Source organism: Cygnus atratus, chromosome 4 (assembly GCF_013377495.2).
Source record: "Cygnus atratus isolate AKBS03 ecotype Queensland, Australia chromosome 4, CAtr_DNAZoo_HiC_assembly, whole genome shotgun sequence".
Classification (NCBI taxonomy): Eukaryota; Metazoa; Chordata; class Aves; order Anseriformes; family Anatidae; genus Cygnus; species Cygnus atratus.
The window spans coordinates 44,939,043-44,954,747 of record NC_066365.1 but is presented as its reverse complement, the minus strand read 5'-3'; the positions used below and the strand labels follow the sequence as shown (position 1 = coordinate 44,954,747).

Genomic DNA, 15,705 nt, shown 5'->3' with positions numbered 1-15,705 from the left:
TTTCAAAAAGCATACAGCCAGTCACAATTCGAGCAGGACAAAAAGAAAGGCAGAATGGAAACAGAGCAAGACAAGGCACAGCCACACTGTTGAGAGGCAGCAGCATCATTCCTCTCTTTGTCATACGTGAACCAAGTCACAAGCAGCACTAGTGAAAATCAGCATAACATTTTAATTTTGACACATCAGCTACTAAGCACACAGTAGTACACCCCAAGAAAATGATAATCCACAGCTAGGCTATCCACTAGAAGTGTTGCACAAAACAAATAACAGACTTCAAGTGCTGTACCCAAGCTCACTATTGGGAAATTTGCTGTGTTGCCAGCATAGCAGATCAGTATTTCAGAGGTCATTATCTCACCCCTTCTTCAGCTGCTAGCTTTGGATTTCTGCCAGAGAAAGGCAACCACTAGCAAGATGATACACTAGCACATTAGGCATAGCTTTGGGGAATTTGAGCAAGCTTTTCTTTTCACCGAGATCAGTCTGCTTTCTGGCTCCAAACGAAGTAAGTTCTCCATCAATACACAACTGGTCAAACATGTTCTTTAACCCTCCCACAACAGCATATATAAGCTGTACCAAATAAATTGATTCTTCTGCATTTGTCAAAAATACCATCGAGAGAACTGTACCTTTATATATGTACTTCTCACATTATGGCAAGGAGGAGACAACAGTTAGCAGACTGAACCAGTGCACTCAAGAAGTGTAATTTCACCAACAGGAGGACTGACTGGAGACAGAGTTACACAATAACTAATAATCAGATGATACCATCACCCCTCTGCAAGAATATCCCATGAATTTTTACATGACTAAACAATGATTTAAATTTTGCTTTAGCTGTGGGTTGGTAAACAAACTCAAAACCTTCCAGGAAACTAGATCAATGGGTTTTAAAAGTTAGAAAGAACCTTCACTTTATGAAGTTTAACATCCTATAGCACATACTTTTTGCCATAAACTAGCATAATATTATATCACTGTTCAACTTTTCTAATGATGATCTTGGTGATAATCAATGGCAGCACTCCCATGAACTCAAAGAGCAATATCCTACCTCATCTTCCGGAAGGACTTAGATTTAGATTTAATCAGACACTAAAGAACAGTAACTAACAAAAACATACCTGAATGCACTAACTCTTTTCTCCTTTGACCTCACTAATGCTGTATTTTCCCATTTAAAAAAATAATTTAGAAAGATAATTAACTTTATAGACATTCACAAAAGCAATCTCTACAACAGTGGTTCTGTCTAGAAGCTTCTCCTTAAGACCAGAAGCAAAAAAGCGTATGCAGACCTGCCAAATTCCCAATATCATTATCCTGCTATTGGAAAGAATTTGGTTAAGGAAATATTTCAGTGCTTACATTGCAAGCCAAATGTATTTCATTATTCAATGCTTCCTCCCAGGAAAACCATTCAGGAGATATTGTAGAAGTATCTTTGTTCAACTTAATCATTAAACACACTTCTGCATGCTTTCACTAGTCTTACAGTGCAAATTCTACATACATTCCCCCAAATTCCCCCTCATTGTTTGGAAACAGAGAACTCATATTTGAATTTTTGTGTGGGTACTAATAGGTATTAGAAGCAAAGGAGAAACAGGGCCCCTTTTTCTAAAGACTTGAGTTTACACAGTCCATAATATTATAATTTGTGATATGCATAGCTCTTATTAATGAAAAACTACTGCTTGAAGGCAAAGCTTGGGGATGGGAAAGAAAGTATTAAGATGGATTTCCATTTGGTTGTTCTCATTGTACGCCTGGGTTAAAAAAAAAAAAAAAAAAAAAAGGAAAAAGAAAAAGAGTTGAGGTGAGCTTGTCACTGCATCGCCTCTACTTACTGAGTGACTACAGGGCATCTCACATATGTCCCACCAGCTGCCTGGGAAGGGTCAGAACACTCGCTGAAAGGGCTGGTGCTCTGGACTGAGGAGCACCAGTAAATGCTGCTTTGCATTAAGTTGTTTGTGAGCTGAGACCCAAGATTTTGTCTTAACAAGATCAATGCTTTCCAGCCTGATGTCTGTCAGGTTGGGAAATGTACTTAAAAGATCTAGAGAGATCCCCCAAAATCAAAACCTATTATCAGGTAGGCCTAACTTACTGTACAGATGTTTGTCTGTCTAAAAAATGAAAAGCTTTCTAACTAAAAGTTACTTTTTTTGTCTCAAAGGCTTCTGCGTGCATAAATGTCATACAGCAAAGTCCTAGGCCTACAATTTATGATAAAGCGTACCTGAATTCATTTGTAACTTTATTTCTAATTCCTTAATTTTATACTGTTAAAAACACTAGCAATTACAGCAGTTGATGTTTCTGCTTCCGGTGCTTCTGCTTCCTGTTCATAATAAACCATTGTACATCACTAATTCTATTTAAATAAATTTACTAGCCTCTGCTTTTGCTGCAGGGTTGTTAATAGAAGAGGCAAAGCGCTTTTTTTTTTTTTTTTTCCCTCCTGTTTTTTAAAGGCTGTATACAGGAAACACTGATCTTTGATCCCTGATCTTGAACTTCATGACTAACACCTAGCTAATCAATTAATGAGAAATGTAACTGCTGGAAAGCATGAGCTAATGCTCAATAAAATTAAACTAAGTATTGATTACATTAACTTATTTATGCTGGCCTTAGAGATATTTAAGAGAAACATGATAGTTAACTAAATTTATTATGACAACTAGCAGATAAGCATTTAATTGTGGCAGTACTATGTTGCCCTTAGTTAAGATGCCAAAATCTTATTGTTACATGCAGAAAGCCCTGCAACGTTGCAGGTAGATAGAACCAACTTATAAAACATAACATTTATTATACAATTTCTGTGTAATGGAAAGGCCAAACTGATTTTTTTTTCCTAAACAAAAAATAGGTCACCACTTCTGTGGGAGAAAAAAATTAAAGATCTCAAGTCCAGGCACATTTAAACAAAGCTACTCTGTTAGGTAATAGTGAGATTGAAGAGACTATACAATGTAAGGGTTATTTGTAATCCCAAGATTAAGGTTAATCATTATTTTCATTAAAAACGACCTATTTAACAGATAGTTTTTAAACACAGTTATGCATTACTGATGATGGCAAGACATCTAAGGGCACTGATTACTACTGCAGCAAAAAATACTGCTTTAACAGCTGGTTAGTTATTAGATCTGAGAAAGTAACCTTAAATTGGAAATCATTATTCAGGGGCAAAACAGTAGTCCAAGGACAAATCCCTGTTAACCCCCCTTTGCTACTGATGTTCAATCATCAATCTAAAAGAAAACACAAAGTCACTGCTGGTAAAGTTTGCAGCTGATGTAACTAAAGCAGCGAACAACAGTGAAGACGAGCAGCTGACCTACAGAAGTCCTATTTGCCTGGTAAGCTCTGCTATTGTGGGCAACATATGTTTGTCTCATCATAATGAAACATGTTGAGCCATCAAAGGCTCAAGATCAACACTTTGAACCGTGGCTTCACTGAGGACTTACATGTGTAAATAAGGTCCAACGACACTGGCTTCAAGTCTGAGAGCCACACAGCAGTTCAGAAGAAGCTTCAGGAATTAGATAGGATATTCAATTGAAGACAGTCTTCCAGAGTTGACCCTTCAATTAAAGAAACAACGCCATATGTATGAGCAAGGAACCAAAAACTGTGGGGAAGTGTACTTCCACTGTATCCAATGGCAATATTTTCTGTTATTTGTTTGCTGCTGGTAAGCTGGAAAAGGATCAGTAAATAATTGTGAGAATAATAAGTTTTGGAAAGCTTTCTTTGAATTCAGAATATCTCTGTGCAAATATATGTATGTTTTAAAGCCACCAAAGTCTTACTTTTAATAGATAAAGGAATAGGCTAAATGGCTTATGCTCATACTGACATCGCTTCTCATTCAGAGCAAATGCGCAGCCAGACTATATCTGAAGCACCCCACCTAGACACTTTTCCCACATACAGGTTTGTACTCCTAGCAGCAGACCAAAATAAGATTTAGATATTGTTCCAAGAAGTCACTGGTACAAACGACACTATAAAGTATTCCAATACATGTCTTAGTTGGGCAATTGGAGGACTGCGACTGCTGAGTGTCCATGACTGCAACTGCCTTGCATTAAACTACAATGACCTCATTATCAGGTTCAGCATACCTCAGCATTCTGATCTGCATATTATAGTGCTCAGATGCACAACCTAGATCACCAGCTGGTAAGTTGAGCCCCAGTTGCTGTCTGTGCATTCACTTGCAGCCCACAACAAATAACAGGCGCATCTAATTTAGCTTTTTAGCTTCACCAGGGCTACATTTTGCAGCAGCAAGTTTCCTTGCTGTCCTTTCTTAAAACATGTTGATTGGTACCACAGAAGAGCTTTGGGTTGTATAAACTGAACTGCTTTCAGATGAAATCAAAGGAGCACATTTAATATATGGTACTTGGCAAGGGGACTTCAGGTCACATAATAGGGCTAGAGCTCGTCTAAAGTAAAACCACTGCAGTGAACACAGCATGAAGGCTGGGCACTCAGCATTGGCTTTCTCTACAAAACCTCTCTTTTGCCATGTACTAGTGTAAGAACAGCTACAGCGTATTACCCCAATTTATCCATCTTTTGCTGGTTAAGAATCTGACTGAAATTGCCACTTGCTGCAAGCACCCACAATTGCTCCAATACCAGCAGCAGGCTGCAGCTACCACCAACCCACAGTAAGTTACCACACCACGCTTTTCCCCCCACATACCTGTGCCTCTAGGGTGTTACCTCTCACCAGTGCATCACTACACCCAGATCCACAGCCCCACCTCAGCAGGCCCCAGGCTCAGTTCCTTGCTTCTTCCTGGTGCTGCCAGGCCACTTACTTTTTCCTCCACAAGGGAAAGAAATAGAGAGAAACACATTCTCCATTATCAGCCTTTCACACCAATAAGCTCCTGTTAAATCAAATTGCTGACAACCAAGATCTGACCCTCCTGATGCCTTACTCAGTTTCTAGCCTAAGTCTTTACAGACTCCTGAAAATCCCTTGGAGAGCCCTACTCCCCTGTTGCAGCAGCTGCATGTGATGAGGTACCAGGTGAAAGGAGCGAGGAGCTGTCCACCACCCCCCAGGGCCTTCTGCCCTGGTGAGCAGTGCTGCTGCTTCTTGGGATGGCTCACTGTGCACAGTGGTGTCCTGGCTCCTCTGTGGTGCTCAGATAACAACAAGAATCCAGGCTAAGTTCTTCACAAAAGAAGTTTTCCCTAAGATTAACTTCTCTGTGGATATGAAGAATTGCCCAGCATTAGACATTTTAAGCAGCTAGTAGAATTCCTGCTAGTGAGAAATTCTGGACACCGGAGTTATTTGGGAACAAATAGAAATGATATACTTCAGGTAAACTGTCCAAGTAATCCAGTGCTGCTCTTCAAACCTTCTAGCAGCACAGCAACCTAGAAACCTGAAATCAGAGAATATTATAACAATTGACTCAGAATAATCTCAAGGCTAATGACAAAATTACGTATTTTTTTTTTATATTCAACCTCTCTAAGACTTAAAAAATCAGAAATGTAAAATTCCTTATGGGCAAAACATGTGCAACATTGACTAAGAAAGATCAGTACGGCTGCAATGCAGATACACCCTTGAAAATCATTTCCTCAAAACTTTCGGAACTGGGAGTAGATAGTTCCTTTGCCACTTCATTGGAAATTTTGTGATTAGAAGACAAAACAGTTTAATAAAAGTATGATATGCACCTTGAGTAATAATAATAATATCAATACAATATTGGTATATTAATATAATATAAACAGTGATAATAAAAAGGACGAGTCCTGACTGAGGTGGGAGCAGAAAAGCAACACAGACAGCACCAGGCAAAAATGGGCTGAAGTGGTACAACGTTCCCAGCAGCAGCTGGGTGTCTAGACAGGTTCAGCACTAGCGGTACAGGCTCAGCTTTGCTGTGTTATGCCATTTTTTTACAAACATATTTTTCTAGGAGTGAGATCCCATTCATAAATTATGGGGAGAAAAACCACACCTGTCCTTCCCATGGAAAACTCCATCCCAAAGCAGACAGGCAACAAGTAACTGGGGAAGCCTGTGCTGCAGTATAAGGCAATGGAAATCACTGCTTTTGGAAGAATCTCTTCTGCTTCATCATCATATGTGCCTTGCTTTAAGGTCCCAAGAAGCAGGTAAAGGTGTCTTACTGTTCCCTGTGTGGCCAAATTGTATTTCTGGTAACAAAGGCAGCTTCCATTTCCCAGTGAGCTGGCCAAAGGCTTCCTGCCAAAACTTCCTTTGAGAGAAAACCATTCATTAAGCAACTCCTTTACCAGGAAAATCCTAGTTTCCACAAATCCTTTTTTTTTTTTTTCTTCAGAAATCTGAAAAAAAATTGTTTACACAAATAAATTATTTTTGTCATTTTTGTGGGTTTCCAGTGAAGAAAAATAAACAAAATCCAAAACGATTACAGCTTGTCTGGTAAGACAGTCTACATATTGCTGAGTAACCTGGTCATATCCTGAGACCAAAGCAATACAAATGATGATGGTGTATTTCTATCCTAGCAGCAACCTGCTATAACTTACTATTATAATATGCTATACAATCCCTCGCTCATTTTTTGTCAGTGCTCTCTCCTCCCTTTTGTTCCCCCAACAGAAACACCAAAAACAGGGTAATACTGAGGTTACCTTACATTAACATTGGTCAAATTCAGGAGGCCCAGGTGCCTTGGGGAGAGGTTGAGAAAAAGGCTGACATACAGTCAGGAGAACCATTAATAGGTACAGCACACGTAGTGTGATCTTGTGATGGTAAAATCGTGTTAAAGATTTGATTTATGTGGATAAACCTGGAAATATAATATGGATAGGAAATTTGCTCTAATGTGCATATGAACTGCAATGGAACCAGACAGTGACGTATAGTGACTTACAGCAATTTCTTTCCTGCATGTCCAGTCAAAGAAGGGGTTGAGTTTTCTTACAAAGGTCCAAGTATCTCACAACTTGTGATCTTTTAACAATTCATGAGGCAGAAAAAGGGATTGAAGGGCCCTTTCAAGAACAGTAAAAAGATGTTCAATGTCCTTGTCTATTTTCTTTGAATGCTACCAAGGAGTCTGTTAAAAAAAATAATGTAATTGTTTGAGCTGTATATAATTTATGTAGATGTACTAACATTGTACATATGTACTTTTTGACATAAATCACTGAAGTTATGGAATGGGTAACAATTTCTCTCCTTAGACAGCTGTAATAGTAATCTATGGCAGAACTGACCCCATATTCTCAGACACTTAATAAAGAAACAGAAACAAGTTTTGTTTTCACATCATAGGTATCACCTTACACAATTTCTGTATTCACATGTTGCTATAATTACTGTTCACATGTCTTTAGAAAAAGGATCACTCTACATTCTTCCTAGCATCCACATTAAATATTTATATTCAGGCCTGGGGTGCCCTGTAAAATTTTAACAGCATAGCTTCCTATTTCAAAAAACAATAACAAAAAATTAACCTAAATACTAGCTCATATATGAAGCACAACAATAATGACTGTCTAAATTCATTTCTTCCCAAAGTACAAGGATGTTTATGTTCTTGCCTAAGGGAAGATAAACACAGCAGCATACCACTCCATATTTGTAAATGTTAACTCCCCTGCAAGGTAGTAACCAGCTTCTGTATGCACCAGCCATCTGTTTCTTCACTGCTCAAAAAGCCACAGTATGACATACAGCTATGCATAAATTGAAACAACAAAGAACTATGTCCCCACCACAAAAAAATATGTTCAGTCTCACTCTTCATTCTACACATTATTCTGACTTCAAGAAACTTCAAAATAGCCTCCAGAAATGGCTCCTGGGCCCTAGCCTATCAGGATATTGGGCATAATTCCATAGGTCACTGGGACTACTAGATGCTCAGGACCAGTACATATCAGAAGTAACTCTCCTAGAGTCAGTGGAGACTGACTGCTGCTCTGAGTGTGATAGAGCTATGCTACTTCTATAAAATTTTCAAGAAAATACTCTGAGGATTTTATTAATCATTGTAACATATTGGATAATGTATTGACCTATCAATTGAGTATTGTCTAAGGCCAAAGTACTCACACAAACAGATAAAAGATACAGAGAAAAGAACCCAAGGACGACCCTTTTATGTGTATGTGTCATTCTAAAATACTCTTGCAAGTATCCTGGTTAATAATAATGTACTGTTTGCCAAATATGTACTTTAAAAATAGCAGTCAACTGTATGGCATACCTTGAGTGGTGTTAAAGCTGTCTAGGCTTTGTTATACACAAACTATGATAAGTTATAACATGCTGCCAGTGGAAAAAGGAGTGAAACAGCAAAAACCAAGCTGCACAGATTATTGAATGAGTACTTAATCGGGAAGATTGAACCCTAACAGGCATGTCTTAATTTTTAATAAATCAAGGAACTTATTCAGATGACTAAACATGGATTTAGGACTTCAGTGATTCGGATGTTTATAATTTGGCAACTAAACCTATGGCTGGGCACCTAAGGAAAAGTGTCCAGTATATTAGAAATCCGTATACGTACAGCCCTAATAGCATGCAGGTGTTGACATTCTGCCTAGAGTAGCCCGATGTTATACACTCTTCTTTTGAAACCTTGTCCTGGATTTCAGCTCTTGTAGTCTTCCATTTTTAAGTTACTGAGATTTTTTTGCCTTTCTGCTAGACTCTGATTGACTGTTGTCCCAAACTTCCATGTCTCCCTTTTTTCAAAAAAAAAAAAAGAAAAAAAAAAAAGTCCATCCTGCTTGACATCTAGCGCACATGCTCAATAAAGCAGAAGTTTTTGTATTTGTTATTACTGGCCAGAACAGTATTAACCTCAAATGGGCCAAGTTATTGATTTGTGTTACCAGAAATTTGTATTTGATCAATAACACTGATCCTTTCATTTCATACAGATAAAATTAAGTTGGGGACATAATTGCTGCTGTTTTCAAATAAACACTAATTGTGCCATTTGGAATTTTGTTTTTGACTCATTGTAGGTTCGCAGCAAAAGCAAAGCAGCTAAGGCTGGCCTGTGTGAGGGGGATGAGGTGGTGTCTATCAATGGCAAACCCTGTGGAGACTTAACCTATGCTGAAGTTATCGTTCTGATGGAAAGCTTGACTGACGTCCTGCAGATGCTTATCAAGAGGTACAGGAATGCTCAGAATGCTTTGGTGCGATTCTGTTTGGTGAACCATGTGGAAAATGCTGGTGTTGAATGCACTCATTTTGCAGACCTCTACTGTGAGCTTCTGATAGCTCTCTTATTCGTGTCTGTAAATCTGTTGGTATGGAAAAGGGAGGGAAGACAGAGTATTTGATCTGAAGGAATTAAGGTATATAATTCAAACAGCACAGTTCAGGCACAGAATTAAGAATCCAGTCTCCAAATATAACAATTTTATTTCTTATTAACTGTCCTTGCTACTTACAAGGTATCCACTACTGTATCTGCATACTGCAGGGTCTTGAGTTCAATTATTCTCTCCACCCCTTTGAAGTAGTGAAGTGTTGTTATTCCCCATAGATAGGGAAGTGAGGCTTACAAAAAGCAAAGGCTGTATAGATGGAGAAAGTGTGTTACATAGATATGCCTTGATGATGACATGGCAAACGGTCATCTTGGGTGGCAACATGTGTGAGTAGTCAGGAGGGTGAGAGGGTCTGGAAATCATGAATTCTATTTTTGTAGCCGTTATCGCTTCACTAGATGAGGTGGGGCGAGTCACTTACAGCTCTCTGGATCTCAGCTTCTCCATTTATAAATCGGTGATAGTGAATTTTACTTTTCTTCGAAAATGCTTCGAGCTTCTTAGAGTAGAGAACCTTCATGTGAATTTATGAGCAAGCAAGCATTACTGCTCACTGAATATCGGTCTACTCCTAGGGGGTTCTGTAATGGTCATCAGTTTAACATATGCTGTCCTGAGTTGGGAACCACCAACAGTGAGCACATTCTTCCCAAACTTTGTGCATTCAGATAAGATGAAGTCTGAACTGCCTTCAGCGTGGGTTAAAAGAGGAAGAAAAGACCTTAGACTTTCCCATTCCTTGTAAGGAATTATGGCTCCCTGTTGAACTGCTGCAGTTCCCTGTATCTGCTCTCACACATGCAGAAGCAGGAGGACAGACAGGGCCAGGATTCATCACAACAGCTAACAGAGCAGTGTCACTGGAAAGGCTGAAAGGACACTGCTGCAAAAAGGCGCTTGCCTGTGATTACCAGGAATGTCGAAAAAAGCAAGTGACATTCCTCTGTGGTTTCTGCAACCTGTGTAAGGGAAACTTTTCCGAAGTGTCTCGGAGTTTGAAGTCACAATCTGCCTTCAAAACAAAATGCTCTGAAAGAATATTCATTTTGTTTATAACAGACATTTTGCACGGCCTGTCTGTGCATCTTGTTTTCGGCTAAGCAGTGGATCAATGTGATGAGATCAGGGGAACAGTGATAGCTGAACATTACAGCTTACCTTCTACATAGTGCATACCTCCTGTTTCTGGTTCAGCAGTGTATCATCTGAGTGCTCCTCATGTGATATCTGCATTCCAATGTTTTTATTTCATAGCATGACAACTGAAAATGTACTTGTGAAAATTATATTTGTGGCTGACTGGCTGCCTGCTTTGCAGCCATACAAATAATTCCATATGCTTTGAATCCTAGTTTGCTGCTGCTCTTTAACTGACATTTCAGTTGGTATGAACCACATTATGCTCTAGCTGAAAGTGCCTGCACAACTTCTATTCACTCCACTGCTTCTGCTTGAATGTATGGTGAACAGTAATACGTGTCCCGAAAATCAGAATCAAACCAGAGTGTTTATGACCTGTAATTCAGTGTTTCATGGAATGAAACTGTGTTTCTTATAAATTTTAAGAAAATTGCAGTTGCTCAACAGTTGGCTTGCTCTGAAAGTGACTAAAATATTCTAAAGGAATTAACTACAAGAATCTGTGAATTTCTTCTCATCAGCTCATCACCCCCAACTCCCAGTACCTCCTGTCAGTACCTTCCCTGGCAGGGAAGAATGAACTGAAATGCTTCTCCTCCCTTGTCACACTCTTTGTGGTTAATAGCCCATCAACACCACCACCAGAAGGATTTTTCAGGAAGTGTCTTATCACACTCTTAGAGAACAATGAGAAGCAAGTCATTCCTTTCCTGAGTAGCCATCTCATGAAAAGGCTAGATATCATAAGGAAGGAATAATGCCTAATTAAAGTGGTATTCCAATGGTAATCTCTGCATCCAAACTTATTTCGCTAGTAGGGAAGAGTATTTCTTCTTGGAAGGCTTCTGACTGTTCCTGAAGTATTTACACAAAGGATGAGACTTTCAAAAGCATTTATTGTTGACCTAATTTGGCTCTTACTGAACTCACTGAAAAAAAATAGAAAAATAGAAAAAATAGCTTTTAAAGTAGTTTTTGAAATGCTACTGGGGCTTTGGTGTCTAAAAAAGTTTTCCTGATCTCCTGTAAACCACAGTCAGTTTCTGACCAGCAATGCCCACAAAATCTTTGGTTTGCAGGATCAGAGGAAAGAGACATCCTGCAGGGCAAGCACCCTCCAGATGCCATGTAGGGAAGCATATTACTGACCTTCCCAACAAATGATGAACAGATGTATCCAGGAAACATTGAGAGTGGGGACAGAAAAGCCAGCCTGCCCTTTTCACATCAGTGTTAGCAACTCCTGGGCTACTGCTGAGTCTAGAAACAAAATTTCTAGGGGTAGGCAGGGAGTGTGCTCAATGCATACCAAAATGAAATGCACCATGTAGGGAGTAAAACATGACTCTGAGACAAACCCTGCTGTACTGACTCCTTGAGTTCTGCTTCCTTCCTGGAATTATACCAGGGATGTTGTTCCTGCAGTGAGCTGGAAAGACCTGAAACAAAAATAATAATTTGACAAAACAATCATAAATAACAAAAAAGAGATCAGACCAAGTATTCTGCTTCTTGACACATGGATACACATTTATGTCTATATAGAGTAGAAGTATATCCATAAGTAGCAAAGGCCTTTTAAGGTGGAAATCTTTCTCTCTCATACATACACACAATCACTCAGCTACCAATAAAGGCTAACATTTAGCTGACCCACCCCCAGTCTCATATCCAACATGGAAATGTTTATGGATTTCTGTAATTTATCTGTACTTGAGCAGTGCAACTGATCACCCAAATAGCATAATGTGATGGAATCCAGCAGCCCTCACAAGGAGCTCCCTAAATCACAATCTGTCTGACCTTTATGTAGCTCCATATGTGGTTTAATGGACGTTATACATTTTATGCTATTTGAGGCAGACACACACTACTACAAACAGTATGCCACATGGCAAGAAATGCAAGTGTTATTGAAGCTTCTTCAGTATACTGACAGATTTATTTCTTCTGTCACTTCTTCCAGCCTTTCTTTGTAGGGGGTTCCAAAGTTTCAGAATAGTTGGGACCTGCTTTTGATTTCAGAAAACACTACAGTACTTGATGTGAATACTTTACTGAGGGTACCTACCTCTCCCCTCATTTGAAAAAGTGCTTTGCTACCTTCTAGTCTACAGAAAGCCTTAATAGCATGTTGCAGTCTTGTGCAGAAAAAGGTTTATTCTTAAAGTACTAAATAGTCAGTATGGTCACTACTTTTCAGAGTGCTGAAAGAGGAAGCTAGAGAGTACACTAAGAGTCATAAAACCAATGACATAGCCCAACTGGACCAGGGGAATAAACAGTTCAAAAAAGGGAGTTAGTGAGGTACGCAGGAGGCTTCAGGAAGTCAAAGTCATATTTGCCAGTCAGAAATATGTTTTTTTTTCATAACTAGGAAATATTGTCTGGCTTCAGTAACCTGTCTCATTGGATCACCAGAACAGGCCCAGAATGTTTCAATTATTCCACGATATATATGGATGATGATTCTCACAGGAATTCTTTGAATGTGTATTTTAAGTATTCAATCCCCTCCCTCTCCCTTCCTCCCTCCCTCTTATCCTCATCCAGTTCTTATCTGTTCCTTAGAGAGTAAACTACTTGAGACAGCAACTGTGTGTGAGGAAGGTGCCTAAAGCAGTTGTGGTAGTAGCTACAGAACCGAAAAAAAAAAAAAAAAGCACAGTTCTGGTGTCATGCAAAGTTAATTTTCTCATGCACATGTGAAAGATGAAGAAGTATTGTCCTAGAAGCCTCAGTAGCATCACTATAACAGAAGTGTGTCTGTGAAAGCAAACTGATGTTAGAAATGATATGATTCAATACTGCAGAAGGATGGTAGTAGGATCATAGTTATTATCCTACAGCAATAAAGTAATTTCCCTCTTACCGAACTGTTAACTTGAAGAATTTTGGAATATACAAAGATGTTTTAATTTAAGACCTCTACATTCTGGTAAAATTCTTCTACTTAAATGGACCTGCTTGCAGGTACCACAATTAAGTTAGGGGAAAAATACTATACAAAAGTTGCTTTTGTAACTGTACTTACAATTACTGTACTTACAGCAGCTTAATTTCTTGAATTACTTGTTTATGTATGTGCAGATCCTCCAGTGGAATAAATGAAGCTTTGAGTGCTGAAAGAGAAAATGGAAAGCATGATAACATAAAAAATGAGGACTATAGGGAGAGCGCTACACTACAGATTAATACAGCCAAAGAGATACCCCATGGAGACTTATGCATCACAGAGATATACAGTGAGACTCACCAGGCAGCAGGAGAAAGCAACATACACTTTTCTGAAATGAAACAACAGACCACACAAAGCCACAGAATTGCTCCTAAAGTGATAGGCACCTCCAAAGTGCTTGTGACAGATGAGTCTGCTCTCAGAGGGAAGAGAGAAGAAAGAAGGCCAGGCACTATGGTTGAGTTGCAGTTGTCCCTCTCAAATGACGGTCACAAGAGCACCAATGCTCCTGCTGTGACTCTCCTAGGGGCAGAAAAATGCGCCCCTTCAGGGAGAGGACCCACTGTACAAGAAGATGGAACTAGCCCTGTAATTGCAATTCCCCTGGGTGTGAAAGAGGGCAACATCCAGTGGTCAAGCAAAGTAGTCCAATTTTCTAGTGGCAAAGAGGTCAAGAGGATCCAAGGTGCAGCTCCATCTATCCCCAGGGTGGAGGTGATCCTAGACTGTTCAGACAGGGAGAAGGAAGCACCCAGGTCTCTAGCTGAAAGGGGGTGTGTTGATTCTCAAGTGGAAGGAGGGCAGTCAGAAGCACCTCCTTCCCTCCTCTCCTTTGCAATCTCATCAGAAGGCACAGAGCAGGGAGAAGACAACCAGCACTCGGAAAGGGATCACAGACCTCTCAAGCACAGGGCGAGGCACGCAAGTAAGTATATCCCATCTAATCATTCACACTGCCTAAGGGTATCTTTTCTAACTTGAAACATCTTTTCAGAATTCAGATCGCATTAGGAAAAAAATGTTGACTTTTTTCTGCAGTTTTCTAACTTTCCTCTCTCTTTGTCTTCTAAACAATGTTTCTATTCTTGCTTTATGTATTTTTTCAAAGTAATGCAATGCTCCTGTTGATGAGCCAAGTGTATACCCATGCCTTAACTGTGCTGAATAATTTTGCTTGGTAGACTTCCACTTTGAAATTATCTCATGACTTTGTCCAACTAAATAGACTTATATCTCCAAAAAGGGATGAATTCTGCTGGGCTTCTCATGTACATTAAAAGGAAATCTGTAGAATATTAAAAAAAAAAAAGTTGCTGGCACACATCTAAATGAATCCTGTGGATTTCTCCTTTTACAGCAAAAACTTTGTCGTCATTTCCATCATCTAAAATCAAAGCCATGCTTCTGCTCTTGATAATAAAAAGTTGATAATAAAAAAGGCTATTAGAAACGCTTGATGTTGTCTGCAGAAGAGATTTTGACAGACACTAGCATATGTATAACTGTTACATGATCCTTTCAGTTTTGTCAGTCTTCTCTAGACTGTAAAGTGAACTATTTCTTCTGACTCCAAACCCAGAGGTCAACTCCAAAATCTGTCCAAGAAATTTACATGAAAGTACACTTGAAATTGAATCCAGTATCAGTTGAGTGTAGATATGTAAAAATCATTTATTATTTTATTAATTTGGGACTTTTCTATTGTTTTTGTTGTTTGTTTGTGTTTCCCAACAATGTTAAGAATCCTGTCCAGGGATTTAGTAACAGTATGGCAAAGCTGCTTGAATGCATGCAATGATATACTGTAGCAACAAGCTATTTTATATGCAGTGTTGGAATTAGCCTGCTAACCCATTGCTAATTCCTCTGTAAGCATATTTTTAGCATGATAACCATTTGTATCTTATTGGCAAGTGGATTAAGCAGTTACTTATGCCTAAGTGTCTGTATCGAATCCACATATTTTTGGCATATTAAATGGACCATATAAAAAGAGTGCACATACTTTACATTTTGGCTGTGTAGCTAGAACCAGCTGTGGGACTGTGCATGTCTTTCTCAGTGAATTACTTGCACTGCTTTTCCAAGGAGGCAAAAATATACAGAACAAATTACTTATTACATGATATATTCTTCTTTCAAGTAGGACATATTCTGCCTTTTTCACATCTCAACTATGTCATTCTCAACTATTGCTAAGCTAGTGGCAGACATTATTATTAGGAACCATCAATTTTACC

General features: G+C 39.0%; 1 protein-coding gene and 1 pseudogene across 2 annotated transcripts in view; one reads left to right on the top strand and one right to left on the bottom strand.

Annotated features, from left to right (window-relative positions):
- The window catches only part of LOC118252062 (protein transport protein Sec24D-like), a 197,784-nt pseudogene that overhangs the window by 118,408 nt on the left and 63,671 nt on the right, over positions 1-15,705 (bottom strand).
- SYNPO2 (synaptopodin 2) overlaps positions 1-15,705 on the top strand; it is an 89,474-nt gene that overhangs the window by 51,119 nt on the left and 22,650 nt on the right. For both annotated transcript variants that reach the window (XM_035546796.1, XM_035546806.1), the window contains exons 2-3: positions 9,052-9,203; positions 13,597-14,390. In XM_035546796.1, the coding sequence (XP_035402689.1) occupies positions 9,052-9,203; positions 13,597-14,390 (946 nt within the window). The remainder of the gene's footprint in view (positions 1-9,051; positions 9,204-13,596; positions 14,391-15,705) is intronic.